Source organism: Orcinus orca, chromosome 12 (genome assembly GCF_937001465.1).
Source record: "Orcinus orca chromosome 12, mOrcOrc1.1, whole genome shotgun sequence".
NCBI lineage: Eukaryota > Metazoa > Chordata > Mammalia > Artiodactyla > Delphinidae > Orcinus > Orcinus orca.
In genome coordinates, this window is record NC_064570.1 from 49,263,105 (window position 1) to 49,279,226 (window position 16,122).

Below are 16,122 nucleotides of genomic sequence, written 5' to 3' on the forward strand. Positions count from 1 at the left end.
TTTCCTTTTCAGTAAAGTGGGACTCATGTGATCACTGAGATTAAGGTAATATTCATGGTAGATGCTTAACAAATGAGATTGATGTTTTATTAATATTAACTAGTTGAATGACCTTGGAAGAGTACCTTCACATTCAGCTGTTTCCTTATGGGGAATATGAGGAAGTTGATCCCAAAGGTCTCTCAAGCCCTTTTCAGCACTGACAGCTCTGTGGGTCCTTTCTCCAAGGCATTCTTGAATATTGGGGAACTAGCCTCTCACCCAAACACCCCTCTCATTTCCGCCGGTCTAGTACCCTCACGCCCAAGACGCTCTTGCCCGCTCACTCATGCCGCTGTGGAAGCTGCAGATTGCCGAGTTTCCAGGGCTCTAAATCCGTGCCGGTTGCCCGCAGCCCGGGTCTAGAGGCAGACTGGTTGCAGGGGAGGCGGACCCCGAGCTTGGATCCATCGTGGGGCGCCCGGGCCGTGGATCTCCTGGTAGGAGAGGTGAGGAGGACGCAGATGCTACCTACGGATCCAACAGCTTCTGCAAACTTCTTGCCCAATCCGAGCGCCCTCTCCGCCCAGTTCTCGGGGGGCGGCCGCGCAGTACGTACTGCGCAAGGGCGGGTGGCCTCGCCCTCCCGGGAAGCGCTAGCTTTCAGGCGCAGGCTCTGAGAAGAAGCCAGAGGCCGCGGGTGCGCAGTAGGGCTCCGGATGCCTCCGACCCGCTTCTCATTGGCCCCCACCAGGCGGGGCCCGGGTCTTCGGCCCTCAAGCGGAAAGCGGCGCCGGCTGCGCCACGCCCTCGGGCACCACCCTGCAGCCATGGGCGGGCCCTTGGCTGCCCCCAGCCGGGAAACGCCGGGTAATGAGATGCTAATGAGGCGCGAATAAAGCCTCTGCGGGCCGCGTGCCCTGGTGCGGGAGCCTACACACTGCGTGCTGCCCTGCAATCCCGGCATTTGGTCCGCGTCTCCTCCAACTCCCTTCCTCCGTCCCCGTCCCCCAACCCGCCGGACTGGGACGCCCGCCTGGCAGGAAGCGGCCCCTACGGGCTCCCGAGCCCCCGGGTAAGTTGTCCAGCTGCGCCAAATGTGCGGCCCCCGCCCGCGGAGGCCCGGGGTAGGAGTAGGGATGCGCCTCCGGGGAAATGTGGCTCGCGGCGCTCCTGAATTCCGCCTGGCCGGTCCGGCCCGTCTCTCTGCACCTCCGTCCTGCTCAGCCCCTCTCCAAACTGTACGGTCTGGAGTGTGAGTACCCCCGACCCCCGCTGCCAGTGGTCCAGCTCCCTCTCCATCCTTCCAGACCGGTCCACCCCTCGCACATTATTTGTCCTGGTGTTTCCAGGTTGGGTCCCCCCTCTCCCCACTTCGCCGAGGTCTTCCTCCTTCCCACCCCCTAAAAGAGACCTTCGCCCTTCTTGACGTTCCGTCCGCCCCCATCCAGGTGACCTGCGGCGGCGATTTTCATCTCCTGCTTCGGCCCGGCCGCTGGGTTCGGGCAGGGACCGGTGAGGCGACCGAGCAGCGTGAGGGGGATCAGCCCAAGGATCTCCCCCCATGAGTGCCACCCTCCTACTCGAACTCCCCCGTGGGCAGTTCTCCAGGAATCCCCGTGCCCTCTGATTCCTCCGGGTCCCAGCGTGAGAAAGCTCTCTCCAACACCCCTCAAGTTGCGTGGGGGCCCGAGCGAGGGAGAAGGGGACAAAGGGAGGCCTTGTTTCGGGAGATTCCTGGGAGAGCATGCAGGGATGGGGTGGGGCGTCAATGGGAGTGAGAGGAAGCTGGGAGGGGCGAACCCTGCTGCCCTGTCGCCCCCGCAGTCCCCCAGCCGTACTGTGGCCCACTGGAGCAGTGGCAAGTCACAAGGGAAGTATTTTGACCACAGTGAGTCAGAAATAGACCCAGTTGTGTGTTACTCAGTCAGATGCAACATCCTGGGGCTGTTCCGTGCAGTATTTTGGTGGTGGGAAGTGGAACCTACAGGGTTAGAGACCATCTCCTCCCCGTGGTGAGGCAATGAGCAGCGCTAAGGAGGAGAACTTTGCCCCTGGCATAAGATGCACCGCACACCCAGCGTCACACTGAGTCCCTCGAGGGTGCTGGGCACAGGGAGGCTTGGAGTGAGATAGGGCAGTACATGTGCCTAGCAGCTGGGGTTGCCGGTGTTAGATCTGTCCCTGTCTGTACTGCACGGAAAGCTCTCTTCCTGGGCACGCTGCCCTCTTCACATCCGAGAAATTCCCCGTGCTCTGCTTCCAGGGCCCCGAGAAGGCAGGGTAAGAATTCCTGTCCCCTGGGCCCCAGAGATGGAGCAGGGCTTGGAGATCCCTGAGCAAGAAGGCTGAGCCGGAGGCTCCCTGGCTTTCCGCGTGCCCTCTGTGCCCAGGACTGCTGATTTTTCATTTCCAAATTTGGCAAATTTCACTTGGAGTGGAAGGGATAGCAGTTGTCTCTGGAGCAGCTGGCAGAGAGCAGCAGAGCCAATCAGGGTTGGACCTGGAGCTCCCTGGGGATACCAGACTTTCTTCTCCTCCCCTTCCTTTTCCCTTCCTCCTTTCTCCAGCCTCTTCTCTTCTCTTCCTTCCTTCTCTCCAGCAGCCACGTGCCCCTGCCCCTCCCTGGGAGCCTCCGAGGTCTCCATGGCCTCACCCACCTCCATCAACCCAGCACATGCCCACTTTGAGAGCGTCCTGCAGGCCCAGCTGTGCCAGGATGTGCTGAGCAGCTTCCAGGGGCTATGCAGGGCCCTGGGGCTGGAGCCCGGTGGGGGGCTGCCCCAGTACCACAAGATCAAGGCCCAGCTCAACTACTGGAGTGCCAAGTCGCTGTGGGCCAAGCTGGACAAGAGAGCAAGCCAGCCTGTCTACCAGCAGGGCCGGGCCTGCACCGGCACTAAGGTGGGTACCCGGTGCCTGGGATGGGGCCTGGAGAGTGGGGGAAGTCAGAGGAGGGGCCAGATGCCATGCCGATGCTGCCTTGTGTGTTCGCAGTGCCTGGTGGTGGGTGCTGGACCTTGTGGGCTGCGGGCTGCTGTGGAGCTGGCGATGCTTGGGGCCCGAGTGGTGCTGGTGGAAAAGCGCACCAAGTTCTCTCGTCACAACGTGCTCCACCTCTGGCCCTTCACCATCCATGACCTTCGGGCACTCGGCGCCAAGAAGTTCTATGGGCGCTTCTGCACAGGCTCCCTGGACCACATCAGTGAGCACCATGTGGTGGCCTGGAGGGGCGGGTGAGCCTGGGCCTAGAGACAGGCCAGTGGAGGGGGTCAGGGGGCTGCTGCTGGGCCGGCCAAGAGGCAGGGTGGATAAGATTCACTTCAGCCAGGCGGCTTTCAGGACTCAGGGCCCTCACCTGTAAAATGGGCAGTTGGACTGAGTGATTTCTAAGACCTTCTCCGGCTCTGACCAGGAACACACTGGTGCTTGGGAAGGCTGTGGGAACCTGGGGTCCCTGTTCCTAATGTCCTCTCCCTTCCAGGCATCCGGCAACTTCAGCTGCTTTTGTTGAAAGTTGCATTACTGCTGGGGGTGGAAATTCACTGGGGTGTCACTTTCACTGGCCTTCAGCCCCCTCCCAGAAAGGGTAAGTACTTCTCTGCTCCTGAGGACCCCCAAGTATTTTTTTCCTTACCTACTTTCCATGGCTGTTGTGAAGGTGTAAGTTGATAGACAGCGTGTCATTGCTTTCTAAACCATAAAGCCCTTTAAACGTTTATTTAATTATTTCACTGGATTGTCCTGGGAATACAGGGGCCCCTTCAGATTTCCACACCTTTGTGCCACTCACACCCTCTGCCCCAGGGAGTGGTTGGCGTGCCCAGCTCCAGCCCAGCCCCCCAGCCCAACTGGCCATCTATGAATTTGATGTCCTCATCTCTGCAGCTGGAGGTAAATTCGTCCCTGAAGGTGAGTGATCCCTTCCCTCGAAGAAGCCAGCATCTTGAGCTCCTTGTGGGCCTTTCTAGGCTGTTACACCAGTCGACCTCCTGCCACCACCCCCCTGTCCCCACCTCTAGGCTTCACAGTGCGGGAAATGCGTGGCAAACTGGCCATTGGCATCACGGCCAACTTTGTGAACGGGCGCACGGTGGAAGAGACACAGGTGCCCGAGATCAGCGGCGTGGCCAGGATCTACAACCAGAGCTTCTTCCAGAGCCTGCTTAAAGCCACAGGTCAGGACCACCCTCACAGGGTTTGCCCCCCTCGTGCCTCACTGTGGCCTGCCTCCCACCTCTCCCTCTCAGACCTGTCCACAGTCCAAGGAATCCCGTACTTTTCCATCTTTGTGGTCATGGCAGCAAAGAACTTGAGCCCCCAGGGATTCAGCAGCCACAGCCCCACTCAGCCACCCAGCATGACGAGTCTTAAAAATCTCTCGCAGAATGCATGGGATTTTGCTTTGTGCTTCTTTACATATGCTTTAATATAAAAATGCTATATAACCTGCTGTATAAAAAATAAATAAAATAAAATTCAGGAATTCAAAAAAACAAAGCAAAACAAAATGCTATATATTCAAAATGAAAGTGGTACTTCCAGAAGATGCCCTATGGTTACTTTGGCTTCGCACTGCCACGCCCCCTGGAGTGTGCACATCCCGGTCGGAGAAGCCGGGCTGTCCTCTGCAAGCCTGTGGACTATGTGGTGCACATCGCCCAGCTGCCACCCCACCCAAGTTTCTCATTTTGCTCCACACCTTTAGGCCTCCTGGGCCTGGGACAGATGGTCCGCTGTGCCACCAGAACTCATGGGCCCCCCCTGTGTGTGTGTGGGTAGAGGTGCTGCTGCAGGCTGAGCTGTGATCCCAGGTCTCAGAGGTCAAGCATGGCTGGGGTATTTGGAGAGGTGACACATGATGACGAGGCACATTCCTCGTACCCTGCCCTATCCCCACAGGCATTGATCTGGAGAACATCGTGTACTACAAGGATGACACCCACTACTTTGTGATGACAGCCAAGAAGCAGTGCCTGCTACGGCTGGGGGTGCTGCGTCAGGTGGGGCCCGGGCCCAGGCAGGGAGGGGCTGGGTGGTGGGCCCTGGGAGGTAGGGGCCAGGCCTGGACACAGTCTCTCCTTGGGTGTGGAGGGAGTCCCTCCTGTCTGCGATGGCGCTTCCTCCACCTCGATAAGCTCTTCTCCCCTGGGACTTAAGTGGCAACCTGAATCATATTCTGGGCTAAACACCTTATACCAGCCACAGGACTACACAACGTAAGCTCCATGAGGGCAGGGGTTTTGTCCGTCTCTTGTTTACTGATGATTCCCAGTGCCTAGAATGGTGCCTGCTATGTAGTAAGCACCCTGAAAGTATTTGCTGAATGAACTAGTTGAACACCTACTATGTGATAGGTACTTTGTTGAGTTTTATGTTCATTTTCTCACCTAATCCACACGAGTACCTTGAGAAGTTAGGTACGTTATCTCTAAATGATGGGGAAACAAGCTCTGAGAAGTTCAGTGACTTGTCCAAAGCAGGTGTATGGTAACAGTGATGATACTGGGCCTTGGAGGCAGGGTGGGACCTGGGACCCCCAGCGAGCGGCAGGCTGAGAGTTGAGGACAGGGCTCGAGTGTGGGAGGCTGGACATTCAAATTCTCCTCCCAGCTCAGCCTTCAACTGCTGTGTAGTCTGGGGAAGCCCGTTCCTGGGGCCTCAGGATGTGTACCTTCTACACCTAAGGGGATGTGATGGCCCAACTGACCCTGCTGGTTCTGATCTGTTGGCCACATAGGACTGGCCGGAGACCGACCGGCTGCTGGGCAGCGCCAACGTGGCGCCCGAGGCTTTGCAGCGCTTTGCTCGGGCAGCTGCCGACTTCGCCACCCACGGCAAGCTTGGGAAGCTGGAGTTTGCCCAGGATGCCCACGGGCGGCCCGACGTCTCTGCCTTTGACTTCACAAGCATGATGCGGGCAGAGAGCTCTGCTCGGGTGCAGGAGAAGCATGGCGCCCGCCTGCTGCTGGGGCTGGTTGGGGACTGCCTGGTGGAGGTGAGGGGTCAGTGTTCGCTGATTGGGGAGGGGCTCTCCAGACCCCTTGTGAGGAGGCACAGGGGTTCCCTGGCTGGGGGAGGAAGCAGCCTCGTGGGAAGGAGGGGGTATAAAAAGGTCTGCTTCTTGTAAGGAGGAGCAGAAGGTGGCTTGGTGTGTCAGGGCCCCCTCTGCTATGGCCCTGCAGTCATCTGGGCGTGGACACCCTTGTTGGACTCTCCCTGAGCTGTTTCCTGTCCTTCTGCCCCTGCAGCCCTTCTGGCCCCTGGGCACTGGAGTGGCCCGGGGCTTCTTGGCAGCCTTTGACGCCGCCTGGATGGTGAAGCGCTGGGCAGAGGGTGCTGGGCCCCTAGAGGTGTTGGCAGAGAGGTGAGGCCTGAATTGGGGAGTTGGGGGGTGGGGTGGGGGCAGGGCTGGGTATAGGACAAGAGTCAGGAGTAGGGTCGGGGATGCTGGTTGAGTAGATGGGGGCGTAGAGAAAAGGGAACGAAGGAAAGGCCTGGCACTTCTGGAGGGGTGGGTGCTGATGGTGCCCTCCCACTTGTGCCCAATCCTGCCCTCATCTCCCCAGAGAGAGCTTGTACCAGCTCCTGTCACAGACATCCCCAGAAAACATGCACCGCAATGTGGCCCAGTATGGGCTGGACCCAGCCTCCCGCTATCCCAACCTGAACCTCCGGGCCGTGACCCCCAGTCAGGTCAGAACCCCTGGCACCACCCGCCAAGACTTCCCGGGTCAGCTCCCGCACCCCAGGTCAGGCCTTCCCTCCTGTGGTCTGCCCAGTCCCTGCCCTGTGGGTGAGTCCCACCCAGGCAGCCCCTCCCCCATGGACTGGGGGGGCGGCGGGGGTGTGTGTGGTCCGCCTGCCTGGAGACCTGAAAGGGGCTGCCTTAGGTACGAGACCTGTATGATGTGGAGGCCAAGGAGCCTGTGCAGAGAATGAGTGACAAGACAGACTCAAGAAAGCCGGCCACTGGTGAGCAGGCCTTCCTCCGGGGCCATGTCCAAAATATTTACCAAGCAGTGAGGCATGAGCACCAATGATCAGAACAGTGGTAGACGCTGGCGGAGCAGGGTGCTGGAGCACTGCTGGGTGGTGGAGATGTTTGGGGCCTCCTGGAGAGTGCAGGGCAGTGGGGTGCTCGGCAGCAGCCATTTGCCAACTTGTGTGGAGTATTTCAGCACTCTAACAGCCACTGTAACGCAGCAGCTGGATGGCAGCGGAGCTGCACTGTTCTCAGCTGTTCTGCCCCTTCCCGCCTTGCAGACCCCAAACCTGCCTCTCCTTTTAGTCTCTGGGCCTCCCTTGCCCCTCAGCTCATAGCCTGCTGCCCTCTCTGTGGCCAGCAGTGGTTTCACTCTATTCATTCCCCTACTTTATTGCCAGAAAGATTTTTTCAAATGAGAAAACTGGGATGAAGGAGGTGCTGCTGACAGTGAGTGTTAGGCTGGTGCCCAGTAGGCATGGGTCCCTGCTTCCCCCTCCCATATAGACCCCGCACCCAGCAGCTGGGCTCTCTCTGCGGGCCCCCGTGCCTTCAGTACAGCGTGGCTTCCTCTCCTAGGGTCGGTGGCCACCCAGGAGGAGCTGCTACACTGGTGCCAGGAGCAGACGGCTGGGTACCCAGGGGTCCACGTCACCGACCTGTCTTCCTCCTGGGCGGATGGGCTGGCTCTGTGTGCCCTCGTGCACCGGCTGCGGCCCGGCCTGCTGTGAGTCAGGCATTGGGCTTGGGGGTCCCTGATAGCCCCTCCCTCTCCAGGCAGTGTGGAATGGTGGGCGATCACTGTGTAGGAGTTAGCACACCCAGCTGCGTCCCAGGCCACCCCTTGCTAATAATCCTGCTCTAGTCACTTTGCTTCCCTAGAGATAGATTTCCCGCCTGACTCTGCCTGCCCATGAGAATCAAATGCATTCAATACGGAGAGCTTTGTGAGTGGTAGAAGCCCCCCAAGGCCAGATGCTGTTGTCATGGGAGGGGTGGGGGGTAGGTAGCACAGAGAATAAAAACCCTTTATGCCCTCTCCTCCCTTTCCCGATGTCCCTCCCCTACTGCCCTCTCCCCCTTCCATGGGGCAAGTTCTGGTCTCCCACTGGCCTTTCTCCCTGACGCCCCACAGGGAACCCTCAGAGCTGCAGGGAGTCGGGGCTCTGGAAGCGACTTCTTGGGCGCTGAAGATGGCAGAGCATGAGCTGGGCATCACGCCCGTGTTGTCCGCACAGGCAATGGTGGCAGGGAATGACCCACTGGGCCTCATTGCCTACCTCAGCCACTTCCATAGTGCCTTCAAGAGCACACCTCACAACCCAGGTGACCTGGAGGTGGGGAGGACGGGGTGGGGTGAAGAGGGAGTGTGTGTGTGTGAGTGTGAGAGAGAGGAGGGAGGGTGTGTGTGTGTATGTGTGTGTGTGTGAGTGTGAATGAGAGAGCGTGCCCTCTACGGGACAGCCTGGGAGAGGTATCCTCTATCCTTCTGGGCTGGCACATAGCTGTCTGTTCTGGGGGGTACAGTATCGGCCCCCCATCTACCCTGATTCTCCCAGCAGGCCCAGTCAGCCAAGGCTCCCCAGGCACTGCCAGCGCTGTGCTGTTCCTTGGCAAACTGCAGAGGACCCTGCAACGGACCCGGGCCCAGGTGGGGAGTTTGAGTGGGGTTGGCCTGGGCAGTGGGTTCCTTGTGGGGATCCCTGGGGTGATGAGGATGTTCAGAATGGGGGAAGGGGAGAACTGGGGGCTCAGAACGTAGGACTTCTTGCAGGGAAATGGGGAGGATGCTGGTGGCAAGAAGCCTCGTGTGGAGGTAAATGCACGCAGGGGCCGGACAGTCCCTTCCCTGAGGTACTCTTTCCCATATCCTGTCCCCCCAGGCCTTGCTCGCCACCCCAGCTCCTTGTAACCTCCCCCCGCACCATCCAGTCTCGCTTCCTAGTCTCACTCCCTTTCCCTTCCAGTCCTTTCTATTCATCTGTACACATGGACTCCCCAGCTGATCCTGCCCCTCTGCCTCTGGGCCTGAGCACTTACCTTTTTAGGTAGAGGCTGAGACCCCAAGTACTGAGGAGCCACCTGTCCCAGAGCCTGATGTACCGGTGACACCCCCATCCCAATACCAGGAGGTGAGAACAGGGGCCCTGCCTGCAGGCAGAGGCCTTGGAAGGGCAGGGAGGGGAAGGGAAAAACTTGGCAGCTGCCTCGGACTCCAGCTGACCTGCGGCCTGGGGGTTGGTGCAGGCCAGTGCCGAGGATCTGTGTGCACTGTGTGGGGAACACCTCTATATCCTGGAACGCCTCTGTGCCAATGGCCGTTTCTTCCACCGGAGCTGCTTCCGTTGCCATATCTGTGAGGCCACATTATGGCCAAGTGGCTACGGGCAGCACCCAGGAGATGGTGAGTGGGCCTGGGAGGCATTCAGAGGGACTCTGGGTCTGGCCCTGCTTGGGGGGGCCAGGAGCTTGAAGGTGGAGGGGAACCGGGGTGCTGGGCATGAGGTAGAAGCAGGCTGAAGATGACACTTTCTTCTCCTGAGCTCCGTCTCCTCTGTCCCCTCCAAAGCCCCAAATGCGGGGTTCTGAGAAGCCAGGAGGCTGGTAGAAATTTATCAGCCAATGCAGAGGCCTGTCACCCCCACCTTCCCTGATAAACTGAACATCTGTTCACTGGGCTGCCTGCATCTGATGGCTCCTCCCCTCTCCCACCTTCCCAGGACATTTTTACTGCCTCCAGCACCTGCCCCAGCCAGGCCACAAAGAGGATAGCAGCGACAGAGGCCCTGAGAGTCAGGTAAAAGCTGTGGACGTGTGGGATGGGGGGTGGGAAAGAGGAAAGGGCTCTAAGCCCGAGACTTTGCTGGGGGTAACTGAATGTTCTCCACTAGTGTAAACTGCATGATGGCAGGGATCTCTGTACTGTCTTACTTGTTGATGAATCCCAAGTATCTAGAACACTGCCTCACGCTGTTCGGTAGACGGCATAAATGAATGAACGCCAGGGCCCACATCTGTCTCAAGGGGCTGCCTCAACCCACCCTGGCCAGGTCACTGACCAGAGCATATGGTGGCTTTTCTAGGACCTTCCAACACACAGTGAGAATAACATGCCATCACGCCCCTCGATTCCCGGGGCTCCCCAGGAGGGGACCACTCCTGTCCCAAGCCAGCCCACCCGTCAGCTGATCCGCCTCTCCAGCCCAGAACGCCAGCGGTTATCCTCCCTTCATCTCACCCCTGACCCGGAAATGGAGGCTCCACCCAAGCCGCCCCGAAGCTGCTCCGTCTTGGCCCGCCAGGCCCTAGAGGGAAGCTTTGTGGGCTGGGGAATGCCAGTCCAGAGCCCTCAAGGTAGCTGCTGGCCCAGGGTGGGGATGGGAGGGTGGTATTCGGATTCTTGGACGGGGATGTGGGGAATGGGGAGGGAGGTCCTGCGGATCTCAGCCCATATCCACTTCTCTGCTCAGTTCTTGTGGCCGTGGAGAAGGAGGAAGAAGAGAGTCCCTGCTCCAGTGACGAGGAAGCAGAGGAAGATGTGCCGTTGGACTCAGACACAGAACAGGTGAGTGGGAGGAACCTGGCCACCTATTCTGCCCAAGCCAGCACACATCCACTAAATATACCCTGGCCCTGCCCGGGAGAAACCCACAGCACCCATCCTCTTGAGCCCAAATGACTCTGAATGTCTTCTCACCCAGGCTGACTCTTTCATGTCTCTAGGCCTCCACTTTTTCTATCAGAACTTATCCCACTTCCAGCCCAGGGTCTTTCTGGTCCCTTTCAAATGCAGCTTTCCCAACCCCTATCCACCTGACCCTGTCATAGGTTCTGTGGAACTTGGCTAAGAACTCAGGCACCATGAACAGTTACCCAACGTGGCGTCGGACTCTGCTGCGCCGTGCTAAGGAGGAGGAGATGAAGCGGTTCTGCAAGGCTCAGGTGTGGCCTAGGGGTTCCCGGAGGTTCTAACGGGATCAGGGTTCTGAGACTGGGGATCAGAGCTCCTCCGGGACTCTGTTCTTGAGCAATCTGCAGACTCTTGGGCCTTCTGTCTTGTACTCAGGCCATCCAACGGCGACAAAATGAGATCGAGGCTGCCCTGAGGGAGCTGGAGGCCAAGGGCACAGAGCTGGAGCTGGCTTTGAGGAGCCGGAGCAGTGAGTGAAGACCGGGAGGATAAATGAGCCTAGGACACCTCTGCCTCCTGGCCCTGTGTTCCACCCCCAGCGACCTCCAGACTACCAGGCTGTGGCCCACAGCAGGTTCTGCTCCTCATGCCGTGATTCCTGTGACCCTGCTTAGAAGCCTGACTGGCCCCTCTTCTTCCTTCTTGTCAGGTTCCCCCGAACAGCAAAAGGCACTATGGCTAGAACAGTTGCTACAGCTTGTTCAGAAGAAAAACAGCCTGGTGGCCGAGGAGGCTGAGCTCATGATCACGTAAGGGGTGTCGGAGTTGGGGCGTGGGGGGCAATGGCGTGTGAGCCAGGCCCCACAGCCAGGTCTTTGGTCACCCTAGACACCTGTGCCTTTTCTATCCCTGCCCCCCACAGGGTGCAGGAGCTGAACTTGGAGGAGAAACAGTGGCAGCTGGACCAAGAACTGCGAACCTACATGAACCGGGAAGGTAGGTGGGATGTGGGGAGAGGCTGGTATTTGCACAAGCCTCGTGATCTCAGATACTGCCCAGGCAACAGTCCTCTAGTCTGAGTACCTCTGAGGCTGAACTGCCTTTTGAATTGCTTCTTGAACTGCAGGAAGCCAGAGGATGGGGCTCCAGGCCCACATTCCGCGCCTTCAGTTCAATCACAGCTGCACAATTGGGCTTTTACACAAGATTCCTTTAAAAGTGGTGTTGCTGCTAAACAATGCTAGAAAACCATTAGTGTTGATAAACCAAATTCAGAGTGGGAAACAGCTGGGGTTGTAGAAGTCACACAGGCCGGGATTAGGTTGTGCCTCTCCTGCCGTCCTCCCCGTTCTCTGTTCTCTAAGTAAGTCTCACCTCCTCCCTTCAGAAACCCTGAAGACAGCTGCCGACCGGCAGGCTGAGGACCAGGTCCTGAGGAAGCTAGTGGACGTGGTGAACCAGCGAGATGCCCTCATCCGCTTCCAGGAGGAACGCAGGCTCAGTGAGCTGGCCTCGGGGCCAGGGCCCCAGGGCTAGAAGAGGGTAGGCTGCCTGTCTTCTTCTCTGCAAGGAAGACTGCCTCACCCCAGGACAGTGCCACCCTGTTCATCAGGGCTGCCTGGGAGAGGCCTCACTGTTTACAATAAAAAAGCTTCTGCCGTAAACAGGACTTTGGCTGCCTACGGGGGGGGGGGGGGGGGGAGGTGGGGGAGTGTGCAGGGAGGGCAGCTGTGTAGGAGCCTGAAGGTCTACACTGTGACAATCACACCGACCCTTGGCCCCAATCACTGCCTCTACAAGGAAAAAGGCAGTGCCACCAAAGTGTCAAGCTTTATTGTTCCTCTGCTCTGTCTACTTCCTGCTGCCCCAGGAGCCCGGCTGGCTGGGACTCTGAGCCCAGGTCCTGGGCCTCCCTTGCCCTTCCCAGCACATGCTGGAGCTCAGCTCGGGCCCGACACAAGCCCTTGACCTCCTGCACGTGGAAGAGATAGAATGCACCCGCCCCCAGCACCAGTCCTACACTGGGGGTCCAGAGCAGTACAGCAACTTCCCTGATCTCTCCTCCAGCCGCCAGGGCACACAGCAACGCCAGGAGAAGAAGCCCTAGACCAATCACGTAGCCAGCGATGGTGGCCCACCAGCGACCTTGAGCCATGCCCTGGTCCAGTTCTGTCCAGGCCTCCCGTAGCACACTGATCAGCGGAGACCTCTCTGCTGGTCCTAGAACAAAGCGGGACAGTGGGGAGGGAGAGTGAGGGTCTGAGGGAGGGATGGGGCTGCCCCATGGGGAAGGGCCAAGGAAAAGGATGGGGCTGACTCACCATGGGTAGGGCTGGGGTTGTGCTGGGGGGGGCTGTGTCTCACACACAGAGTAGCCATCAGCGCCTCATGATCGGAGAGGGGGCTGCCGCTGTGAGGCTCGTGGCCTGTAGTAGTTCTGAGAGTCTTACAGAAGATGTACAGCCCAGACACCGCCTAGAAAAAGAGCCAGAGAGAAATTTCTGAGAGCGCCTTTCCCAGAGAACCAGTTCCTGGCTATCCCATTCTCCAGCCGCCACTGATAAAGACTAGACTAGTTGGACAAAGAATCAGCATAGGCTGATATGCCATGAAGAGAGACAGAGGCTGAAGGCACATTGCAGGGAGACGTCTGACCTTATAAAGCACGTAGTCGATACGGATACCCAAGGGGAACTGCTCTAGCTCCTGCCGGTTGACGTAGCAGTTCTGCGGTACCATCGTACAGCCTTCTTCAGGGCCCTAGGTGAAGAGTGGGCTTGAATGAGGATGCAGGGGGAAGGAGGAGGGAGAGAGGCTGAGGGTGTAGGTAGGGAAATAATCAGGCAGGTCCTCACCTTGAAGTCCCGAGTCTCCAGATAGGCATCCTGCAGTCCCGTCCACTCCTTCAGCAGGCGGAAGCCCAGGTCCTTTGGGTGCAAGTTGAGGTCCCCACACAATAGAACCACATCAGCTTTCTTGGACGTGTGGCTGGGGGAACCAAGATGGTAAGGCAGGAACTCTTCCCTCACCAGCTCTGCCCTAAAAGTGGGGCCTTAGCCACCCTCAGTTCCTGGACCCCATCCCACTTCCCCTGTCAAGCCCAGGCTCACACACTGGATGAACTGGGCCAGTTCCCAAGCTTGGGCCACACGATGTGCTAGGTAGATGTCCTTCTGTCTATTGTACTCGGCATGGAGCTGAACAAGATAGAGGAGATAATTGCAGATGAGACTGAGGGTCCCAAGGGCAGGAGTAAATCAAGCTTGCATCTGTCACTTGGCACGATGCTTGGTAAAATATGTGTGAACCTTGCCTACTGGCCTTGGGAGATCCTGCTGCCACGCCTCACCCCAAGGCAGCCTGGCTAAAGGAGGAGTCCCATCTTCTCCCTCCCAGGACCAGGACGCCTGTCCCAGCCTTAAGCACTGCCGCCCTCACTCACATGGGTCACGTAGGCGTTGAGCACCAATCCACCCAGACGGAGCACCAGCAGCCCCACGGCCTTCCCACAGAACCAGTCACCGTGGTGGATCTGTAGGCAGGAGGGGGCGGGAACTCAGGGCACTGCTACCCTCTTTCTGCCCATCCCCTGCAGCCCTAGGAAGGCCACCTCCTTTACCATGTGTTAGGGGGCGGCGGGGTGGGGAAGGGAGGTGGAAGAGGTCAGAGGTCAGAGGTCAGGCTCACCATGTAGGGGTAGCCATTGAGGGTGAAGCCGTGCTGGGTGAATTCCTGGATTGGGTGTTTGGAGAAGACACAGAGACCACTGCCAATGATGCCACTGAAAAGCCAAGTCCTAGTCAAGAGCCACAAAAGCAAGGAGAGAAATACCCAGCCCCCTCCCCCTCCCTCGTCTCCCAGCTCTTATCAGCTACTGTTTCTCCCTCTGCTGCTGGTACCACCCCAGATCAAAGCTCAAAGAGACGGCATTTACGTGGGCGGACAGGATGGCCTGATGATAAATCTGATGAGCTGAAGAGCTAGGTCTTCCTCATTCCACCTTCTCCTGCTCCCACACTCAGAAGAGAGGGCGCTGGGGCAGAGGGAGGCGGGCGCAGGAAGCACGGGGAAGGGCTGGCTGGCAGGGCCCAGGGCCTCCAGCTCTGAGATCAGGCTTCGGGGCCAGTGGGCTTCTCACCTCCTGAAGTAGTGTGCTGCTGGGTAGGCGGGGAGCAGCTTCTGCCTCAGGTACTGGAAGTCCTGCTCGCTCCACACCTGAGGGGAGGGGTGACGATACCTGCCGGTCCTTCCCCCAGGGCGGGAGCCCCCGCCCGCGCCCCAGCCGCCCCCACTCCCGCCGGGCTTCCACACCAGCTCCGCGCGGCCCCACCTCCTCCAGGAGAGCTAGGTCGAAGCTCTCCCTGTTCAGAAAGTCTCCCAGGCGCTTAACGCGGTCGGCCCGGTGCTTGCTCAGGTAGGGAATGCCCCTGAGGACGAAAAGCGCAGGGGAGGTGACGGCTGGGGCCAGGCGCGGGCCCCGGAGGTAGGGGTTGCCCCGCACCCCGAGGGTGTAGGGCAGGGGAGCGCCGTGGGCTGGCTGTGAGAAAGGCCTCCTGCCTCTGGCGAGGGGGACGGCGGCCCCAGACCCGGGTCGGCGGGCGCACTCACCAGCAGTTGAGGTTAAAGACCTTCAGTCGCAGGGAGAAGTTGGGCTTCATGGCAGGGACGCTCGGCGGCGCGGGACGGCTCGGCCTCCGCAGCGACGGTCGCGTTGGGGACAGCGGCGGGCGGGCGGCCTTCCCCGCGGGGAACCGCGCACAGGTGCTCGCCCTACTCCCGCTCTCCCGGGAAGGCCGCGGCCCCGAAGTGCCCGCGCCCGGGGACTGACTCCCGCGTTACCCGGGCAACCGGCCGGCTGGCCCCAACCTGGCTGCGCGGCAACCCGGAAAGGCGATCTGCGGTGAAATCAGGCGCTGACTGGAGGCGACTACCGCGCTGGAGGACCCTGGGCTTGGGGTCCCAGAGGAGGTCCGTGGATGGGGGGGGCGGCGGCGGCGAACCACGCTGACGCACGCTAGGCGTGGGGTCCCTGTTCCTTTTCTCCGAAGCTCGTCGCTGGTGGCGGCCGCCCGCGCGCCCTCTCCAGCCTCTCGAACGCCTCAACAGCAACAGGCACAAAGTTGAGGAAAGGCCGGACCTTCGCCGACCGCCCCGCCCCCGGCCCCCTCCTTCCGGCGAGCGGTGGGGGCGGGGCCGCGCGGTTGCTCTGGCGACGCGCTATGTTTGTGAGCCGAGGCGTCCTTGCGCGCAGCCATGGCGAGCAGCTCGCAGACGCCGCCCGAGCAGCCGCTGCAGGTGAAGGTGGTGGGGCTCTTCAAAAGCTCCAGCTTTCAAATTGCGAAGAGCGCCGCTGAGGTAACCGCGAAGAAACCACAAGGGCGGGAAGGCCCGTCCCGCTTCCGAGTCGTGCGCCTCCTGGTGGCGGGGGTCGAGGTTCAGGGAGGGGATGTCCCGGCCGGGGTGGGCTGTCTCTGGATGGATATCTGCGTGCAGAGGGCGAGGGCCGGTCCAGGCGGGAGTTACACTT

The 16,122-nt window shown here is 59.6% G+C and overlaps 3 protein-coding genes across 13 annotated transcripts in view; 2 read left to right on the forward strand and 1 right to left on the reverse strand.

Moving 5' to 3' along the window:
• The first annotated feature begins 747 nt into the window (after positions 1–747).
• MICAL1 (microtubule associated monooxygenase, calponin and LIM domain containing 1) lies at positions 748–12,259 on the forward strand. Of its 9 annotated transcripts, none has more exons than XM_049695284.1 (26): positions 748–1,054; positions 1,431–1,655; positions 2,582–2,883; positions 2,977–3,184; positions 3,464–3,568; positions 3,787–3,891; positions 4,002–4,157; positions 4,882–4,982; positions 5,720–5,977; positions 6,231–6,346; positions 6,549–6,675; positions 6,873–6,954; positions 7,544–7,691; positions 8,100–8,290; positions 8,524–8,615; positions 8,739–8,780; positions 9,013–9,096; positions 9,212–9,368; positions 9,685–9,761; positions 10,048–10,318; positions 10,435–10,529; positions 10,793–10,906; positions 11,031–11,124; positions 11,305–11,404; positions 11,518–11,591; positions 11,983–12,259. In XM_049695284.1, exons 3-26 carry the CDS (start codon positions 2,626–2,628, stop codon positions 12,129–12,131), a joined length of 3,204 nt encoding a protein of 1,067 aa, XP_049551241.1. In that variant the 5' UTR covers positions 748–1,054; positions 1,431–1,655; positions 2,582–2,625; the 3' UTR covers positions 12,132–12,259. The 9 variants fall into 9 exon arrangements, with proteins under 9 accessions (XP_049551241.1, XP_049551242.1, XP_049551243.1 ...); XM_049695285.1 differs by having other exon boundaries at positions 1,431–1,626; XM_049695286.1 differs by having other exon boundaries at positions 1,431–1,494.
• Positions 12,260–12,409: 150 nt separating this feature from the next.
• On the reverse strand, positions 12,410–15,339 carry SMPD2 (sphingomyelin phosphodiesterase 2). Its single transcript, XM_004264737.4, has 10 exons — positions 15,204–15,339; positions 14,926–15,022; positions 14,734–14,810; positions 14,283–14,376; positions 14,038–14,127; positions 13,710–13,792; positions 13,451–13,583; positions 13,251–13,355; positions 12,917–13,070; positions 12,410–12,815 (listed from the first exon to the last, which is right to left on the reverse strand). Exons 1-10 carry the CDS (start codon positions 15,251–15,253, stop codon positions 12,427–12,429), a joined length of 1,272 nt encoding a protein of 423 aa, XP_004264785.1. The 5' UTR covers positions 15,254–15,339; the 3' UTR covers positions 12,410–12,426.
• A 473-nt stretch (positions 15,340–15,812) lies between these two features.
• The window catches only part of PPIL6 (peptidylprolyl isomerase like 6), a 34,248-nt gene continuing 33,938 nt past the window's right edge, over positions 15,813–16,122 (forward strand). For 2 of the 3 annotated variants that reach the window (XM_033418708.2, XM_004264738.2), the window contains exon 1: positions 15,813–15,950. In XM_033418708.2, coding sequence (XP_033274599.1) covers positions 15,849–15,950 — 102 coding nt within the window. In that variant the 5' untranslated portion in view covers positions 15,813–15,848. The remainder of the gene's footprint in view (positions 15,951–16,122) is intronic. The other variant, XM_049695316.1, reaches the window with a different exon arrangement.